Source organism: Oreochromis aureus, linkage group 7 (assembly GCF_013358895.1).
Source record: "Oreochromis aureus strain Israel breed Guangdong linkage group 7, ZZ_aureus, whole genome shotgun sequence".
Taxonomy (NCBI): Eukaryota; Metazoa; Chordata; class Actinopteri; order Cichliformes; family Cichlidae; genus Oreochromis; species Oreochromis aureus.
The window spans coordinates 20,311,913-20,331,251 of NC_052948.1; the positions used below are offsets into that span (position 1 = coordinate 20,311,913).

A 19,339-nucleotide genomic window follows, 5' to 3' on the forward strand; every position below is an offset into this window, starting at 1 on the left:
ATATTTACTATATTTGTACAGTACGAATGATTTGCTTTGGTACCTGGTCGAACTTAAGTTCTCCTCTGTCTGCCTGCTGCGCTTCTCTGACAGCGCACTCGAGGCAGCAGCTCCCCCCGCCCCCTCGCTCAGTCACTTAGTGCCTGAGCTCGGATCATACCAATATTAGGGGGGATTTACGCACAGTCGTAAATTCCCACAGTGTGCACTATGTGCTTCGAATATTGTGTGTAGTTTTTGTTTTATACAGTTGTCAGTCAGGCATTTAACTATGAAAAAATTATACTCCAAAAGACCCCGGGCTTCTGAATAAACAACCCGGGCTTAAGCCCAGTAAGCCACCCCCCCCCCGCTCCGCCACTGGTGTGAGTTATTGTAATCAGCCTCTTTAATGTTGCCTCCTTTCATTCAGGTTTACAGCTTTACTCGTGTTTTTAAACTGCTTTGGTGGGAAAGAGGGTAAGTGTGTAAGTTTGCATATATTTATGCATCTGTTCATGTTTTATGCTGATGTTTGTGCATGTGTACCAGCTCTCCTCTAGCTATGTGTCGTAGCAGTGCAGCTGTGTATTTATACATACTGACAGTGTGTTCTTATGATCTTCTGCCCACAGTGTCAAATGACCTGAAGGCCAAAGATTTTGATCAGGCGGAAAGATGCCGTCACAAAAAAGGAGAATCCTGATTGGTCCATGAAAGATAATTAAGTATGTCCAAAGTGCCAACATACAGTTCATGCATGTGTGCATTTCTGCACTGAATGATGAAGCACACCTGTGTGCAAAGGAAATCAGGTCCCTCCTGCCTCTCATCTACACCTCCTTGCATCCACATCCTCCCCTGCTGCACCCCTTCAGCGCCGGACAGAGACCACCGTTGTCAGAAACACTGGTGAAGACCTGCTGTCAGATCTGGAACAGCTTGACCCCCTCCCCATCATTGCCCAGTCACAGCCTCCCTCCTCTCCTTGTGTGTGAGCTATTGTAATCAGCCTCTTTAATGGTTTTCAAATAAACCAGCTCAGCCCTCCACCCACTCAGACAACGGCTAACTTCTTAAACCAGAGTGAAGAAGATCTGATGTTTCTGTTCAATAATACTGAGGCTCTACCCCTCCTCCTTGCAGTGCCCCAACAGCGCTGCTGCTTATGTGGAGACCTTGCTACTGTGCATTGCAGCCAAATTCACAGTTAAAAACTTTAACTGACCTTTTTTAACAGTACACATCACAAACTCAGACTATAAAGCTCATCACATACAAGGGCTTGAAGAATCAGGGCCCTCATAGACCTCATAGTACCGCTTCACCGTATTACAGCACTTTGTTCTCAGATGACAGACTTAATGACAGCAGACAGTTGCAGGACCACACCTCCATTCAGGTTCCTTCTGGTTCTTTGTCAATATATGACGCCTCTTTTACTACAAGCAGTACATTATCTCTTATCTCATGAGGGAGCGGTAGCGGTTTTAGATACGGGCGACACGGGCGGTTTGCCGGGGCGGCATCGTGATGGGGGGCGGCATCACGGGCATCGGCAAAAAAAAAAAAAAAAAAAAAATGCTCGTACTCATGCTGCCCCCGGCGGCAGCCAGCGCATATTGGGAATGTCATAGGCACCGATCGGTTTTCTATCGCCCATTTGCTGGGAGTAAGGCGCCCTCGTTTTGCGAGGTGCGCCTGCTGCTGCGGCACAGGGAGGAGAAGGCGGCGGCGGGGATTCTCTGGCTGGCTGGAGCAGCATCTAATAACCAACTCGCAAAATAAAACAAAATAAAAACAAAACAACAAACACGAAAACACCGGACATTATGATACAGACTTATAATTTGCACCGATGTTTTTCGAAATTCTATACCACGAAAACTGAGCGCGAGAGCCCTCGGTGCGCCTCTGGCGCTGCTGAAGTCAAAGTAAACTTTATTGTCATCTCCGCTACATACAGTCCAGTAGAGAGAGACGACGAGGCTCCAGTTACAGCAGTGCAAATAAACGAACAATAAATATAGTAGAGTAAGAAAATAAATATACACTTTAGGACTCGGGGTAAAGGGATCAATAACAATTTAAAATTTATAATTTACAGTTTGATGATTTAAAGTCTCACACATAACCCGTCGAAAGGGGAGGGAGACCTGCTGCTTCCAAATAGAGCACATTTCAATCATAATGTTGTAAATCCAAGCCCATTATGTATTCATGATTTGAATCCTGGGTTGTGTGAAATCCCAGAAATACACCCTAGACAAAGTTAATCTGTGAACTAAGGTGTCTATTAGGTTATGTTGTGGTGATCCTCTGGTTGAGGGATGGGTGTTCATACTGGAGTGCAAAATTAAAACCAATGGAAGATGGACAAGAAAAGTTCAAAGCCATCAGATGCTCAGTTTAGAAAAAAGAGAAAAGAAGAGGAGAAGAAACGAACAAATGATACAGGTAAGCAGATGTGTCATTGGATAATGGCAGGTCATCCTGAAACAATCAGAATCAGAATACTTTATTAATCCCTAAGGAAATAATGTGGGTTACAGTTGCCCCAAGAAGAAATGGTAAAAATAGTAACAGTAACAGACTAAACTCCAAACAATACATTATGTTACAGATTTTAATATTAATTAGTCATTGTCAATTGTTGATTTGTCCTGTTCTCATTGTATGACGAATTATGATGGCTGTTTGGTAGCCGTTTGCATACTATGCATACTCTCTCTCTCTCTCTCTCTCTTCATATGTGTGTGTGGACAACAGTTTTATGTTAATGTACAATCCTTAACATGTTTTGTGTGTGTGTGTGTGGGGGGGGGGGGCGCCAGAGGGAGTGTTCGCCCAGGGCGCCAAACAGGCTAGGACCGCCACTGTCAGGGAGTCAATGGAATGTGTGTTTAAAACTTGACAATTGTACTGGATTAAAAAGTTTTAAATTATCTCAACAGTGTTGTGCTGGGTCCCCAGTTTTATGTGGAACTAATCAGTGTTTTGGATTATATGTACCAGCATTATGTATTTAAAATACACAAATATGAGTAACTGTATTTCATTATAATTACCGTTTAAATAGGTGATTATTAGAATACAGTTACTTTGTTGAAATAAATGGATTACACAACAGTCATTTTCTGTTTCATATGTTTCGGCTATCCCCTCTCTAATTTTGGTAATTAAACGCATTAAAACCCAAACAAAACACACAATAAGAGGCTCTAATGTAAGCGTCCTGTTAATGTTGGTGGCTTCAGTTACACAATGGACCCGGAGCCAGCACAACAGAGCCAGCAGTCCACGAGCAGGAATGCATTTCTTACTTGGAAATTCCAACACCACTTCACATTTAAAGAAGAAAGGGATGGGTGAAATCTGACCGTTCAATGCAAACTCCGTTTCCCAGCAACCAAGCTGCTCTCAGAGTCAAAAGACTCCACCTCCAACCTAAAGAAACATCTGGAAGTAAGTTCTTTTACTAAAACTAACATTAGTCTACTCTAACTCCCTTGTGGCTTGTGGGGTGGCTGTAGCTCAGGAGGTAGAGCAGGTAACCTACTAATCCACCAACTGAAGGTTAGCATGTCAAGTATCCTTGGGCAAGATACCAACCCCAAGTTGCTCTCCGATGCATCCATCGGATTGTGTATGTGTATGAATGTAGCACTCACTTTAGAGAAAGTGATTGGGGGAAAGTGGCATGTTGCATATTGAGAGTAGAAAAGCGCTAGATAAGAGTCAGTCCATTTACCGTTTGTTTTAGTTGTGGTAGCTACCTCCCACTTCAGTATCTTCTATGTACTATTGCTGTGTGATTTATTACTATTACTGAAGGCTACTCACCACCAAGCTAACATCTTATCTTATGTTAACATCATATGTTAACTTATGTTAGCATAAGTCCTTGCTCCTCGACAGTAAATATATTGTCTATTCAGGGAGATTTGGGCTTAACAGCCAATTGGTGAAGAAAAACAAGAATTTGCAGGATGTGATTGCTACATTCATGTAGTTGTCAACACCATGACAATATAGCGAGATTTCCAAAGCATTCAGAACATGTTACTCACATTGAGTAACTTAACGGAATATGTGGCAAATTACATTTTGGGGCATGTATTTTGTATTCTGTAGTGGAATACATTTTAAAAGTAACCTTCCCAACACTCGAAGTAATTTTGACATGGACCACCGCTCAAGCACACTGGTAAACACACAAGTGTTCAAAGACACACTATATCTTCCTTGGCTGCTGCCTCAAAGCATACCGTGCGTTGTTACGTGCTGCTCAGTAACATTCAATATTTATTATTTACTGTTACTTATATTTATCTAGGTTCTTGCTGTGGTCTTCCTACTGTGTTGTTCTCTTTTTGCTTGTTTTCTTTTTTTTTTCCTTCCAGCAGGGGATCCAGCAGATTTTTTAGTGCCTTTTCTCATTGTCCGTCTTCCCCTTTGTTTTTCTTTCCTTCTCCTTTTTCTTAAACATCTCTTGTCTACATCTTTCCCTTTCCTATCCCCCAGTCATGTCTGTTTCGTATGTAATAACTTAGAAGTTTAAAATTAAATTAAATTAAATTAAATTAAATTAAATTATAAAGATAAATCAAGTGGATTCATTATGGCAAGTTGGAAAATTAAATCTGTTGGGCATTTCTGTCTTGGCCTTCAGGCAATAATTCTGATTCCTACAGTGTGGAACAGGACAGGAAAAAAATCCCATATGAATCATAATTCTGTGTTTAAGTCTTACAACATTTAACACTATTTTCTTTCTCAAAAGTACAATCATGGGTTGGCAATAAAGTTCTTATCTTCTCAAACTCAGACAGGAATTAAAAGGTCAATAGTGGATCATGTCTACACACAAAAAGTAGAATAGACTGAATTTTCACTACTCTCTAACATATTTATCAGATGTATATCTAATCCTTACTAGCAGATAGGGTAAATCTCCGTTTTAGCACTCTGACCATTTTCAACACATTTTTACACATAAGGCTGGGTGTCAAGTCCTTTTATTCCCTCAGCTGTGATGCAAGGTGCAGCCACCGGGACTTCTATCTCTCTTTACTCCATGTTACAGGACAAAGGTGAAGTATTTGAGTGTTTTTGTGATCTCAGAGAGGAGATCAGATCAGGAAAAAAAGAAGAAATACTGAACAACGGCTCCACAGTCAATGTCTATTTTCTAAACGATATATTCAAATATCTGAAAAGAGAATGTTTTTGGTCAATGAGGTGGATTTGCTCAGCCCATGAAGGTGAAGGACACCAAGTTCACAAGCTACTCAAACTTGCTGACATGCTGTCATCTGTAGTCACAGACCAGGAGCTGCAAAGTTTGAGACTGATGTTATCAAAGTGGCAGTCGTGCTCAGTGTGTTTGGATCAATATACATATGTGACTAAGGCTTTTCACACATACTCAATAAAATCAGCTCTCATTCAATGCACACAACAAAAAATGTATAAATAACTTCTCCCACTAATGTCAACAGGGTAAGTGTGTCCTAGTTCAACATATTACTGGATGTGTATCAAACCATGCAAAACAAATTTATGCACCGATGACTTTGATATGACTGAATCATTAATATTGTGGACTTTGTCATCGGATGTGAGCAAAACAATTTCTTTTCTACTATTTTTTTTTACTACTACTTCATATTCTGTTTGTTTATAACTCATTTCTTGTTTATGCACTTATTCTTGTGCATGATTCAGATGTGATCAACTTTAAAACCGAAACAATGAGTAAATATTACTTTTCTCATATTGGTTTGAAGTTTATCATTACCTGTTGCTTACCGGCTGCTTCAAATGTCTGGCCCAAGGACACTTCGTAGCTGCACATGAATGAAACACTGTCAGAATACACACGACTTTGTCTCTTTGCCCACTCTTGGTATATAAAATTTGTTGGGAAAAAAAGACAAAAAGAAAAGATGTAAAACAGTAATATAGAGGGACCTTTATTGAAATATGAAGCTTTTCAGATATCAGTATCAAGAAACAAAGTCTTGTCAGTAAAGAAATAGAGAAGACTTCCATTTAAGATTTCTGTCAAATGTCTTCTTTTCCAGATGATGCAATTAAAAAGTTCTAGAAGGTTGCAAAATTTATTTTAAGCAGGAAAACACAAATGTGACCTCATCACAGCAGGAGGAGACTCTAAAATGATTATAAAGTAATTAATATCTGTAACTGTAATAGGAAGCTTCTCGAGCCTTATTTACAATGAATATAATAATGAAAATCAGGAACCCAGTGACAGCTATGACTGTGGCAGCAATGTTGAGACTGCGAGCAGTGGAGCCATAATGTCGTGCACCATCCACATCTCCAACCATCTTCCTGTCTCTGGCCTGGAAGGATGAAAGTATTTTATACACTTTAAAAACTGGAGTCCAACACATGTTCAATTCCAGAGAGACTCAGATCGTCAGATGTCAAACATAATCCTTTCATAGTCCCAGAAAATATTAAGATTCTTGTTTGCAAGCACAGATTTTTTTAAATTTACAAAATGCAAAAGACGGTAGCTTATATAGTTTTACAGTTACCATGAATCAGCTGTTCTGTGTTTATAGTTTATTTCGTCCTGTACTGTCTCAGCAAAGCCACTTCATTGCACTGTCCACTACACTCTCTTACACTCAGACATTTTAATGTCATCTGATGTCTTCTGTGTTGTTTTTACTACTTTTGGTAAGACAATTGTTTGATTTATTGCTTAATTAAATTCAGGTGGTTAATTTCATGAAGACAGAATATTAATTTCCTTTTGTTGTTTTTTATTGCATGTTTTTTTCCACTTTATTTTAAGATTTCATCATACTGAGCTCTTTCCTGTATCATATTCATTTTTTACGTAATGTTCTATTATATTTTATTTTTACTTTGTATACATAATTTACTTATACTCTCTCTCTCTCTCTCGCTCTCTCTCTCACTATATATATATATATATATATATAGATAGATAGATAGATAGATAGATAGATATACATATATACATATTTGTTTTTGTTTATATATTTTTTTATTCCAGGTTGTCTTTAAGGTTCTTGCTTCTGTAACACATCAATTTCCCCAAATTTTGGATAACTGTATCTTCTTTTATCACATAGAGCAAGCACATAAAAGATGTGATTTCTAACAAAGTAAAATGTGTCACAATAAACTCACCTTGATGGAATAAATGAGAGCTGCAAGTCCAAGGCAAAAAGGGTTTGCGTAGACAAAGGAAAAGAGCGACCAGATGATATGGTCTTTGGGGGACTCGGTGATGACTTGTTGCCCTGCGGTGATGTTCACAGCAGTGTGCTGGACCACTCCAGGCTGACCGGTGAGTCCACCATTACCCATGCCCTGCATTTGCACGGCTTCAGTCGGGTAACCTTGAGGATGCATCACTGAAACCGTTCTCAGCTCAGCTGCAATGCGGAGAGGATAAAGGTGTGAACAAGAACAAGAGAGTCGCCATAAGTTGTGGCTTTTAAAGCTTTTTTGGGGGGGGGGGGCAGGAAGCCCAGGAAAACTTGAACTACAAGATTCATCACTACAAAATAATGTAAGATACAAAGAATGCAAATCAAACTGTCACATCTAAATATGAACCTGCAAAGTAAGCGGTGCCAGTCACAAAACCTTTTACATTAATAGCACTGCCAGTTATAGTTTGAGAAATAACCTTTATTGACTGGATTCAAATATTATTATTTTTATGTACTTGCACTTTCTTTCCTGCTGTTACAAAATTTGCTTAAATCGTCAACTTTGCACAACAGATGCAAAACATGAGGAAATATTTGCATGCAAGCCAAAGTGTTTCCTCAAAGCCTGAAGGGAAAAAGAAGCCTAAAGGGAAAAGAAGGAACACACACATGTAAAAGAAGCGCTTAAAACATGCGGTTATCCTAATTGGGCTTTCATCAAGTCAGCAAAGATGCACAGAAAAGAAGATTGCAATAATAAGAAAAGATTGTGTTCCTGATATGATGAAACTATGTCAAAATAATATTTGAATCCAGTTAATAAAGGTTATTTCTAAAATTATAACTGGCAGTGCTATTAATGTAAAAGGTTTCGTGACTGGCACACAGCACTGTACTTGCACTTTCTTTCCTGCTGTAACAAAATTTGCTTAAATCGGCAACTTTGCACAACAGATGGAAAACATGAGGGAATATGTGCATGCAAGCCAAAGCGCTTCCTCTAAGCCTGAAGGGAAAAAGAAGCCTAAAGAGAAAAGAAGGAACACACACGTGTAAAAGAAGCACTTAAAACATGCGGTTATCCTAATTGGGCTTTCATCAAGTCAGCAAAGATGCACAGAAAAGAAGATCAGACACCAACTAGTGAGGATAAGAAAGACAAACGCAACAACATTGTCATCCCCTATGTAGCCGGTGTATCAGAAAAACTCAGGAGAGTCTTCTCCAAGCAAGACATCCCAGTTTACTTCAGACCAAGCAACACACTCAGACAGAAACTGGTTCATCCCAATGACAAAACTCCTAAACACGAACTTAACAATGTAGTCTATGCTGTACAGTGCAGCGAGGACTACCCAGACCTCTACATTGGAGAGACCAAACAGCCACTTCACAAACGTATGGCACAACATCGGCAGTCCATCTGCATCTACAGGACAAAGGTCACTCTTTCGAGGATGCCAGTGTACAAATGGTGGGAGGGAATTCAAGGTTTCTGTTTGCATTAGTTATGTTCTGAGTAGTGCTGGACTTCTTAAAGATTATAATTAAATAATTGCTGATGTATGACATGACGCTCACATTTTCAGCAAACAGGAGGTCAGGCCTCCAGGAGGACTTTGTAAGGAACAACCTGCCTGAGACACACATGTAGGTAGAAGAACTTGAGGGAGACAGCAGCATCCCTTCATTCAGCTGGTGACAATATGTGTCTAGGTAGCAAAAGACTTGACCGTAGATAAGAGCATAGAATTCTCCATGCAAGATCTCTCTAAAAATTATAACACAGTGTTTTCAGCACCACGTTACTATTGAAGACACTGGAAGGTTGCTGGAGATCTGGAGGGTGTGTTATGTATTATTGAAAAATGCAAAACTGTCATGTCCGTAGGAGCAGTCGTGTAGGAGAGTGTTTCTGGATGGCTCTTCAGCTACGCCCTCAGCCATCACAGGCAATCACAGGAGTACTACTTCAGTCAGCGCGGTCTGCTGCTACACGCCAGTCCATTCAGTCACTCTTAGTGGTAACTAGGCTCGCCTATGGTCTGTATCTGCTTTAGTCTTTGGCTCATGTTAATTCTGCTATAGTTTGCTGCTGAATTTGTGTTGAGTCTGCTTTTGGCTCCAGTATTCGTGAGAACCTCGGTTCATGACGCAAACAGCACAGGAAAAAGATGTACTGTGTTAAACCCAGCATCACTTCTCTCCACAGATTATTTCTTTGGATTTCAGTTGCAGGACCACACCTCCATTCAGGTTCCTTCTGGTTCTTTGTCAATATATGACGCCTCTTTTACTACAAGCAGTACATTATCTCTTATCTCATCAGGGAGTCAATGGAATGTGTGTTTAAAACTTGACAATTGTACTGGATTAAAAAGTTTTAAATTATCTCAACAGTGTTGTGCTGGGTCCCCAGTTTTATGTGGAAGTAAGTAGAGATGGACCGGTCCGATACTGACGTAAATTACTGGATCGGATATCGGCGAGAAATAAAAAATGTAATCCGATCCATTAAATATCAAAAAAGCACCTCACAAAACTTGCGACACGGCGTAACTCGGCTCATAACCGTAGCACGTTGGAGCAGTATGCATCACGTGATAGAGCCTCCAAAGCTCCAAGATCAAAATCCAATCAAGAATCCATGGAATACACTTGACCAATCCTGATCCACTGAGGACCCACTTCCCATCACCATCAACCATCAGCTATGATAGTAATCTGCCATTAATAATTAATGACACATTATTGAAGTGGAAGCTTCTTTTTTAATTTGGTGTCTCTCTCTACTTGCAGATGTGGAGAGAGACCAAAGCATGCTGCTGTATGCACATATTTAATAGGAGGTTAGAGTCCAACCTATTGCTCTTATGATTTAACATTCATAATAAATGCAAAGTAACAGTAACGTTAGTTAGTGTCTGAAAAACCCTTTGACTTTTCTCAGTTTCTGATTTAAACCATTTCATGTTCAGCTGCAGGTCGAAACATGTTCTGTCAGAAAAGCAGAGCAAATATCTGAACTAGAGCACTGACTTCAGTGAACAATTTACCCTGAATAAAGAATAATCATAAGAGTCATAATTAGAGTCACACCTATGGCAAAGGAGACCCATTGAGTGCAAATCATGAGCACTGCTAATAATGACAGAAAGCATCTTTGGGAAAACTTTAACGGATTACGTTTATGAGCTATAGGCAGCCAGACAAGAGGGTAATACAGATGCTTTGGCTTCATTTTTGGGGAGCTTTTAGGTCATCCATGTTTTCTACAGTCATTAGTTCAGATGGACAGATCCCAGTGGGTTCACCATACATTGCTGTAAGTACACATTTGTTCAGTAGTTGTCTTAAACATTTTTTTAATATTTATTCTTATTTGTTACTGTTATGATGTAACGGGGATGTACAGGTTTTTGTCCACCAGGGGGCAACGGTTTTTGGAGAGCAGCGTCAGTTTTTGTTGTGCATGCCCCAGTGGTGTAAATAAAGGAGTGACTGTGAGGTCGACATAGTGTCCATGATTCCCTATTGCACGATATCACAATTATTTTAGCCAAACTCAAATATCTTTCTATTTACTGATTATGTTCTGATTAGTATGAGCATAATTAACTATCAGCAAAAATGTCATATGAATTATAATTCTGTGTTTAACTCTTACAACATTTAACACTAGTTTTCTTGCTCAAAAGTATAATCATGGGGTGGCAACACAGTTCGTATCTTCTCAAACTCAGACATGACTAAACAGGTCAGTAGTGGATCATGTCTACACACAAAAACTAGAATAGATTGCACAGAAATTTTCACTACTCAGACTAAATCCCTGCTAACATATTTATCAGACTTATATCTAATCCTCACTAGCAGATAGGGAAAAGCTCTGCTTTTGCACGCTGACCACTTTCAACACATTATTAACACAAGGCTGATTTTCAAGTCCTTTTATTCCCTCAGCTGCGATAGCAAGGGGCAGTCAGGGGGACTTCAGTCTCTCTTTACTCCACATTACACAACAGTCCACATAAGGGTTGCACTCTTCAGGGTTTTTGTGATCTTAAAGAGGAGATCGCAATGTTCCTGCTCAACAGCAGGCAACCCCCCCCTCCCCAACAAGTACAGCTCTACAGTCAGTGTCTACTTTCTGAGTGATATATTCAAACATCTGAAAAGAGAATGCTTAGTGGACTTGAGGTGGACTTCCTCTGCCCATGAAGGTGAAGGAGACGACATTCACAACCTACTCAAACTTGCTGATATGCTGTCTTCTGTAGCCACAGCACAGGAGCTGCAAAGTGTAGGACTGAGGTTAACATACATCATTCCCCTTATCAAAGTGGCATTAATGCTCAGTGTGTTTGGATCAACATACAAATGTGACTCAGGCTTTTCACACATGAACTCAATAAAAATCAGCTCCCATTCAATGCACAGAACAAAAAATGAATAAATAACTTCTCACACTAATGTCAACAGGGTAACTACATATCAACATATATGTAGGCTACAACAGTCTTGAGGTGAATGTTGTTGTGGTTTGGCGCTGTGTAAATAAAACTGAATATTACTGGATGAGTAACAAGCCATGCCTGACTTAAAATTGAAATTATGTTCCATCAGGGTGAAGCTGTAATTGTTATATTTGTGTGTATAATTCTAAGACGCACTATCGATTTTTGAGAAAATAATGATAGTGCGCCTTATCTCTGATTTTTGTTAGAGAGACTTCTGGATATTATTCAGGATGTCGCCATAGACAAAGTTGAACGGCGCCTCCGGGCGACCGTGGCTCAGGGGATTGGGAAGCTCATCTGTAACCGGAAAGTTGCCGGTTCGATCCCCCTGCTCTCGCTGTCCTGGTCGTTGTGTCCTTGGGCAGGTCACTTTACCCTACCGCCTGCTGGTGTTGGCCAGAGGGGCCGATGGCGCGATATGGCAGCCTCGCTTCTGTCAGTCTGCCCCAGGGCAGCTGTGGCTACAACTGTAGCTTGCCTCCACCAGTGAGTGAATGAATAGTGGAATTGTAAAGTGCTTTGGGTGCCTAGAAAAGCGCTATATAAATGCAATCCATTATTATAATGTAATGAGTTTCTGCAGTGATGGCTTTGATATGATTTAATCATTAATGTTGTGCACATTCAGATGTCCAATATGAGCAAAGTTTATTGGTTTTTAAATAAAAAAAAAACTATTACTACTTCAGATTCTGTTCGTTTACAATTCATTTGTTATTTAAATGCAACTATTCTTGTGCATACTTTCAGATGTGATCAACTTTAAAAGTGAAACAATGAATAAATAATACTTCTTTCATTAGTTCCTTTATATTGGTTTGAAATGTATTGTTACCTGTTGCTTACAGGCTGCCTCAAATGTTTGGCCCAGGGACATTTCTTGGTTTGAAAATCTGATCCAACTAAATTTGTAACTGCTGTAGTATTTACATGAGTGAAACATTGTCAGTTTATCTATTTTCAGAGAAGGAAAACACCACTCTGCCCTTTTCCCCACTCATGGTATCAAAAACCTATGTCACTGGTTGGGGTGACATAATTATAATTAGTCAAAAATGTGTAAAGCACAGTAAAATAGAGAGCCATTTATTGAAATGTGAAGCTTTTTAATTCTTAACGATTTGTTAACAGGATTTCTGCATCAACTAACAAAGTCTGAAAACAAAACTTGTCAGTAAAGAAATGGAGAAGACTTCCATTTAAGACTTTTGTAAAATGGCTTTTTTTTTCCTCAGATGATGCAATTAAAAAGTTATAGAAGGTTGCAGAATTTATTTTAAGCAGGAAAACAAATGTGACCTAACCACAGCAGGAGGAGACTAAATTACTTACAAAGCAATTAATGATGGTTGTACCCTTAACGGCGAGGGGAAAGTATAAAAGTAGTGAGAACAGCCATCCCAATTATGAAAGCCAAGAACCCAGTGGCAACTATGATTGTGGCGATAATGTTGAGACAGCGAGCAGTGGAGCCATAACTTCGTGCACCATCCACATCTCCAACCACCTTCCTGTCTCTGGCCTGGAAGGATGAAAACATTTTATACACTTTAAAAACTTTAATTTCTGACATTTCCTGTGTTGCTACTTCTGGTCAGTCATTTGTTTGATTATTTTTAATTTATTCTCACTTTAAGATTTTATCTTGCTGAGCTCTGTCCTGTACCATATCGATTTTTTTACATAATGTTGTATTACATTTTATTTCGATCCCCCCCACCACCACCACACACACACACACGCACTTTTCTTTCATTTAATTGAACTCCTTTTGTGTAGCTGTAATCTTTTATCATATTTTATTACATTTAGCACATTAAAGCAAGCACATAAATGATGTCATTTCTAAGAAATTAAAATTTGTTACAATAAACTCACCTTGATGGAATAAAGGAGAGCTACAAGTCCAAGGCAAAAGGATTTGCGTGAGACAAAGCAGCAGATTGACCACATGATATGGTCTTGCGGGTACTCAATGATGACTGGTTGATCTGTGTTGATGTTCACAGCAGTCTGCTGGATCACTGTAGGCTGAATAGGGAGTTCATCATAACTCACGCCCTGCAATGGCACGGCTTCAGTCGGGTAATCTTGAGGATCCATCACTCAAACTGTTCTCAGCTCAGCTGCAATGTGGAGAGGAGAAAGTTGTGCAAGAACAAGAGTCACCACAAGTTGTGGCTTTTGAAGCTTTTGGGGGTTGGAACAGGAAGCTCATGAAAACGGATCGACAATTGTGTGATTCATCACTACAAAATAAATAACACACTAAGAATGCATCAAACTGTCACATTTCTAAATATGAACCTGCAAAAAAAATTATTCATAGCAATGTCAGGTATAGTTAATATATAGTATACTTTATTAGCTGGATTTAAATGTAATATTGATGTTATGCTCTTCAGATGATGAAACTACAGTGGGCCAAAAAGTATTTAGTCAGCCACCAATTGTGCAAGTCCTCCCACTTAAAAAGATGAATCATATTGTCTGATTTTTAAAGAATTTATTAGCAAATTATGGTGGAATATAAATATCTGGTCAACTACAAACAAGCAAGATTTCTGGCTCTCACAGACCTGTGGCTCCTCTGTCCTCCACTCATTGCCTGTATTAATGGCACCTGTTTGAACTCATTATCGGTATAAGAGACACCTGTCTACAACCTGAAACAGTCACACTCCAAACTCCACTATGGCCAAGACCAAAGAGCTGTTAAAGGACACCATAAACACAAATTGTAGACCTGCATCAGGCTGGGAACACTTAATCTGCAATAGGTAACCAGCTTGGTCTGGGAGCAATTATTCAAAATGGAAGACATACAAGACCACTGATAATCTCCCTCGATCTGGGGCTCCATGCAAGATCTCACCCGTGGGTTCAAAATAATCACAAGAACGGTGAGCGAAAATCCCAAATGGGGGACCTAGTTAATGACCTGCATAGCTCTGTGACCAAAGCAACAAAGACTACCATCATTAACACATTACGCCGCCAGGGACTCAAATCCTACAGTGCCAGATGTGTCCCCTGATTAAGACAGCACATGCCCAGGCCTCTCTGAAGTTTGCTAGAGAGCATTTGGATGATTCAGAAGAAGATTGGGAGAATTTTATATGGTCGGTTGAAACCAAAATAGAACTGTTTGGTAAAAACTCTACTTGCCATGTTTGGAGGAAAAAGAATGCTGAGTTGCATCCAAAGAACATCATACCTACTGTGAAGCATGGGGATGGAAACATCATGCTTTGGGGCTGTCCTTTCTGCAAAGGGACCAGGACGACTGATCCATGTAAAGGAAAGAATAAATGGGGCCATGTATTGTGAGAGGGCATTGAAGATGAAATGTGTCCGGGTCTTGCGGCATGACAATGATCCCACAACAAAACTGTTTTATAGACTACATGACAGCATTCCTCAGCATTCCACAGCATTCCACTAGCTCCTATATATCTTTCTGATCTTTTAAATTGGTATACTCCGGCAAGTCATTCAATGCAGACTCTTTACTTTTGACGAGCAAAAATCAGGAGAGAAAGTGTTAACAGACAGGGATAAAAATGATATTAAATGTCTCAGTGTGTTAATAGCAGGTAAAACTGGAACTGGATCAATCTCCTCCACAAGCACAGAGGCCGGAGCAAAATGACAGACAAACACCATCAACATCATCAGAACTATAACCAGGGCGAGCTAAATATTCCAGGGCTGGGTATCGTCACTGATTTCTAGAATTGATTCGATTCCGATTCACAAGGTCTCGATTCAATTCGATCCACGATTCGATTCAATTCGATTCGATTCAAATCAGGGAAATTTTGCCTCAGACAGTCAGAATTATTGTAATTCTGATCATTTATTAGTACATATCCATATTTCCATATCTATAAGAAGAAAGCTGACACTTGTGAGCTTCATCAGAGGTGTAAGCATCACAGCAGATGCCTTTGAGTCAAAGTAACTGAGGATAAAACACAGAAAAACAAGGTTTTCCTGTCCTGTCTTTTTATAGCAGATAAAAATATTAAAAAATATTCTGCAGTAGAACAAAAACAGAAGACAGCCATGAATCAACATATAAACATTACCTTACCTGATGCTGCTGAAGTGAAGCAGAGCAGAGGTTTAATTAATTAGAGACTAAGTTTAAATTTCTTCAGTATTGAACAGCAGAAGTGAAGAAATTAGACTTTCTTGTCAAAGTCAGTTTAAAAAAAGTTTTCCCACTGTTGCCAAAGTGCTTGCTCATAGGGGGCCGTATGGCAGTGTGCAGATCTGATCGGGTGTGAAGTTGGTCCTGTCTTCTAAGGAGCTGTCTTCTTGTAGTCGTTTTCTGACCGTCTCCACTGCCTCCGTGGTGGGTATGCAAGTAAAGAGAGAGACTACATCATGGTTTTATCTGGATCCAGGCCAAGTTTCTGGACCTTGTCAGTGAAGTCGGTGGAGTTCTTGATGTGATGTGGGGTGTTCCCCACGAGAGGTGCAAGGTTGGTAGCAAGCAGTCCATCTGCATCTAAAGGATAAAGGACACTCTTTCGAGGATGCCAATGTTCAAGTTTTGGACAGAGAGGACAGATGGTTTGAAAGAGGAGTGAAAGAAGCCATCTATGTCCACTGTGAGTGACCATCTTTGAACAGAGGGGGTGGTTTACGACACCAACTGTCTGCCATCTATAATCCAGTTTTGAGTTCCCTCCCCCGACGCCTTAACGCCCACTCACATCCTGGGCCATCTGACCTCAGGAAATCGCATGATAAGGTGGGGCCAGGTTTCACAATGAGCTCACCCGAAACCCTGGCTGATTGGGACCCGCACCTGCTTTCACACCTCGCCTCATGTGATTAGAGGATCACCAGGGGGTCCTTTTGTCCCTCTTTGGGGGGATACTCCCACTGGGTTTAAATCTGGGACTCGCTGCCATTTGACCTTAGAACTGAAGAAGCTTCTCGGATGAGAGGTGAAACGTCTTCAAGCAACTTAAAGAAGTCCAGACGCTTTTCTTTGCAAACTCTGTTGGGTCTGTTCCCACAAACCCCGATAGTTCTAGGGACTTATTCATCATGAATGAAAACAAGACAGTCAGCGATCGATCGATTACTTGCGCAAGGGAGGCCTCGTCTATGTCCAGCATGGAAGTGACCCCGATGAGGGCCTCCTCTTGCTGGCTTTTATTGACAAACTTCAAACAATAGTTTACAAAACACCTCCCCTCGCAACCCCCTTTGGTTACAAAGACAAGGCACTGTATGTATGTATATGCAGGTGTGTGTGTGTGTGTGTGTGTGTGTGTGTCCTCCTGCTGACCAAAGGGTCGTAAACGCAGGAAGCTTACATCAAAGGAAGTAGATCTTCCAGATAGGATGTATCTGCAATAAAACCTCCCCCAACACAAAGTGGTTAGAGGTGCTCAGGATCAAAGGAATGGCTTTGATAATACTGCTTGAACTAAGACTGTACAAATTTAAGAAACACAATGGCAACATTCAACAATTAGACCTAACAAACTCCTTTGACTACGATGACCTGGATGACTGAGAACCTTCACAGACTTCATCACTGTTGGATTTATATTTTATTATTGTCATTTGTATTGGGAAATATTTAACCATATATGCTTAGAGGTGTATAATCGATTGTGTAGTGATAGGATGTGTGATCTTTAGGAGTCTGCAAAGACTTTGTGTGCATTCCAGAGTGTTCTGGCATTCACACCCACATCCAGGGAGCATGGGAGAGGTCATACCTTCTCTTATTGTTTTATGGTAGGATAAACATATCTATATCTGTTTTAGTCTAAGTGCCTGTTGTTTAGATGAACTGCTGGACTTCCAGACCAGCAGGGTTAGGGAAGTCGTTTATGGGGTCACACACTGACCCCACACACACACACACACACACACAGACACACGGACACACACACACATATTTACACAACGCACAGGCAAGGTACTTTTTGTTTGTATGTATACGTTATATGTTAATGAACCTATGTATATTCATGTCACCTCAATAAAAGAGCATTGTTGCGAGGGAGCAGACGAGAGCAACTGGGGTCAAGCGAAGGAACGGCGTTTGTCTCGTTGATCTCCCTCGTATACGCGAATCATAAAGAGCTCTGCTTGGTGTCTGATAATTTTTGCTGCGTAACTGAATTGTCTTGAACGTTCCAGCGAATAGGTTTATGCTACAAACCTATCAATCACTCTTCCAAGTGACTTCTTCAGTCTCAGATGGCTGCAGGTTTCCCCAACCTTATAAACAGTACATTTGCATAATGACTGAAACTAGCACCACCAAAGGAACAGTGGGCTGGGAAGTCAGTTCCATCATCATAATTATGCAAATTCTCATGACCATTGATCAAGGCCCACTAATCAATAGCCATTCACCATTCACAGAGAGTTAGGGAATGGCTGCAATCACAGCATTGTAAGATAGCGAAATATGTACCTTTAGGCCCCACCTTCAATTCTACTGTAGATCAGATTAGATTAGATAAAACTATTAATCCCTTGGGTGGGTTCCTCCAGGAAATTCTGTTTCCAGTAGCACAGCACCGACAGAAGTAGCAAAAGAATGTACGCAGAAATAGAAATATACCACATATAGACATATAGACATATACAAAGCATGGAGGTCCTGAGTTCAATTCCACCATCAGGCTGGGGTCTTTCTGTGTGGAGTTTGCATGTTTGCCCCGTGTTTGCGTGTGTTCCCTCCGGGTACTCTGGCTTCCTCCCACTGCAGTTAGTGGGGGTAGGTTAATTGGGGGAAAAAAAAAAAATCTAAATTGCCCATAGGTATGAATCTGAGTTAGCCCTGTGACAGACTGGCGACCTGTCCAGGGTGTACCCTGCATCTTGCCCAATTCAATTTTATTTATATAGCGCCAAATCACAACAGCAGTCGCCTCAAGGCACTTTATATTGTACAGTAGATCGTACAGTAATAGATACAGAGGAAAACCCAACAATCATATGACCCCCTTTGAGCAAGCACTTTGGTGACAGTGGGAAGGAAAAACTCCCTTTTAACAGGAAGAAACCTCCGGCAGAACCAGGCTCAGGGAGGGGCGGCCATCTGCTGCGACTGGTTGGGGTGAGAGAAGGAAAACAGGATAAAGATATGCTGTGGAAGAGAGACAGAGATTAATAACAGATATGATTCGATGCAGAGAGGTCTATTAACACATAGTGAGTGAGAAAGGTGACTGGAAAGGAAAAACTCAATGCATCATGGGAATCCCCGGCAGCCTACGTCTATTGCAGCATAACTAAGGGAGGATTCAGGGTCACCTGGTCCAGCCCTAACTATATGCTTTAGCAAAAAGGAAAGTTTTAAGCCTAATCTTGAAAGTAGAGATAGTGTCTGTGTCATGATCCAGGGTCCTTTTGACCCAGCGTTTTGTGTTTTCTATTATTGTAATTTTGGTTCTGTTCTTCCTCGGTTAGTGTTCATTCTTTCCTACCAGTGTATCCCTGTGTTTAGTCTGCGTATTGAGTCGGTGTCACTACGTGCATGTGTTTCCTGTTTTACTTTAAAAGTCTCTGTCTTATCTCAGTGTGTTCAGTTTACTCTTCCCCTGTCTCGTCAGGTCTGATTACTCCCAGCTGTGC

The 19,339-nt window shown here is 40.5% G+C and overlaps 2 protein-coding genes across 2 annotated transcripts; both read right to left on the reverse strand.

The window, feature by feature from the left end:
- Positions 1–5,752: 5,752 nt before the first annotated feature.
- LOC116316905 (interferon-induced transmembrane protein 2-like) lies at positions 5,753–7,395 on the reverse strand. Its single transcript, XM_039614268.1, has 3 exons — positions 7,171–7,395; positions 6,247–6,347; positions 5,753–5,828 (listed from the first exon to the last, which is right to left on the reverse strand). Exons 1-3 carry the CDS (start codon positions 7,393–7,395, stop codon positions 5,753–5,755), a joined length of 402 nt encoding a protein of 133 aa, XP_039470202.1.
- A 5,409-nt stretch (positions 7,396–12,804) lies between these two features.
- LOC120441246 (dispanin subfamily A member 2b-like) lies at positions 12,805–13,897 on the reverse strand. Its single transcript, XM_039615592.1, has 2 exons — positions 13,598–13,897; positions 12,805–13,241 (listed from the first exon to the last, which is right to left on the reverse strand). The coding sequence occupies exons 1-2, from the start codon at positions 13,820–13,822 to the stop codon at positions 13,077–13,079; spliced, it is 390 nt and encodes a 129-aa protein (XP_039471526.1). The 5' UTR covers positions 13,823–13,897; the 3' UTR covers positions 12,805–13,076.
- Between the last annotated feature and the right edge of the window lie 5,442 nt (positions 13,898–19,339).

Bases quoted from the DNA above. Each gene is read 5' to 3' on its own strand.
- LOC116316905 (XM_039614268.1), bottom strand. From the start codon at position 7,395: ATGCATCCTCAAGGTTACCCGACTGAAGCCGTGCAAATGCAGGGCATG. The intron at 6,348-7,170 runs GTGAGTTTATTG...TCATCCTTCCAG, and splicing joins CTCTCATTTATTCCATCAAG to GCCAGAGACAGGAAGATGGT. The intron at 5,829-6,246 runs GTTCCTGATTTT...ATTCATGTGCAG, and splicing joins ACAGTCATAGCTGTCACTGG to CTACGAAGTGTCCTTGGGCC.
- LOC120441246 (XM_039615592.1), bottom strand. From the start codon at position 13,822: ATGGATCCTCAAGATTACCCGACTGAAGCCGTGCCATTGCAGGGCGTG. The intron at 13,242-13,597 runs GTGAGTTTATTG...TCATCCTTCCAG, and splicing joins CTCTCCTTTATTCCATCAAG to GCCAGAGACAGGAAGGTGGT.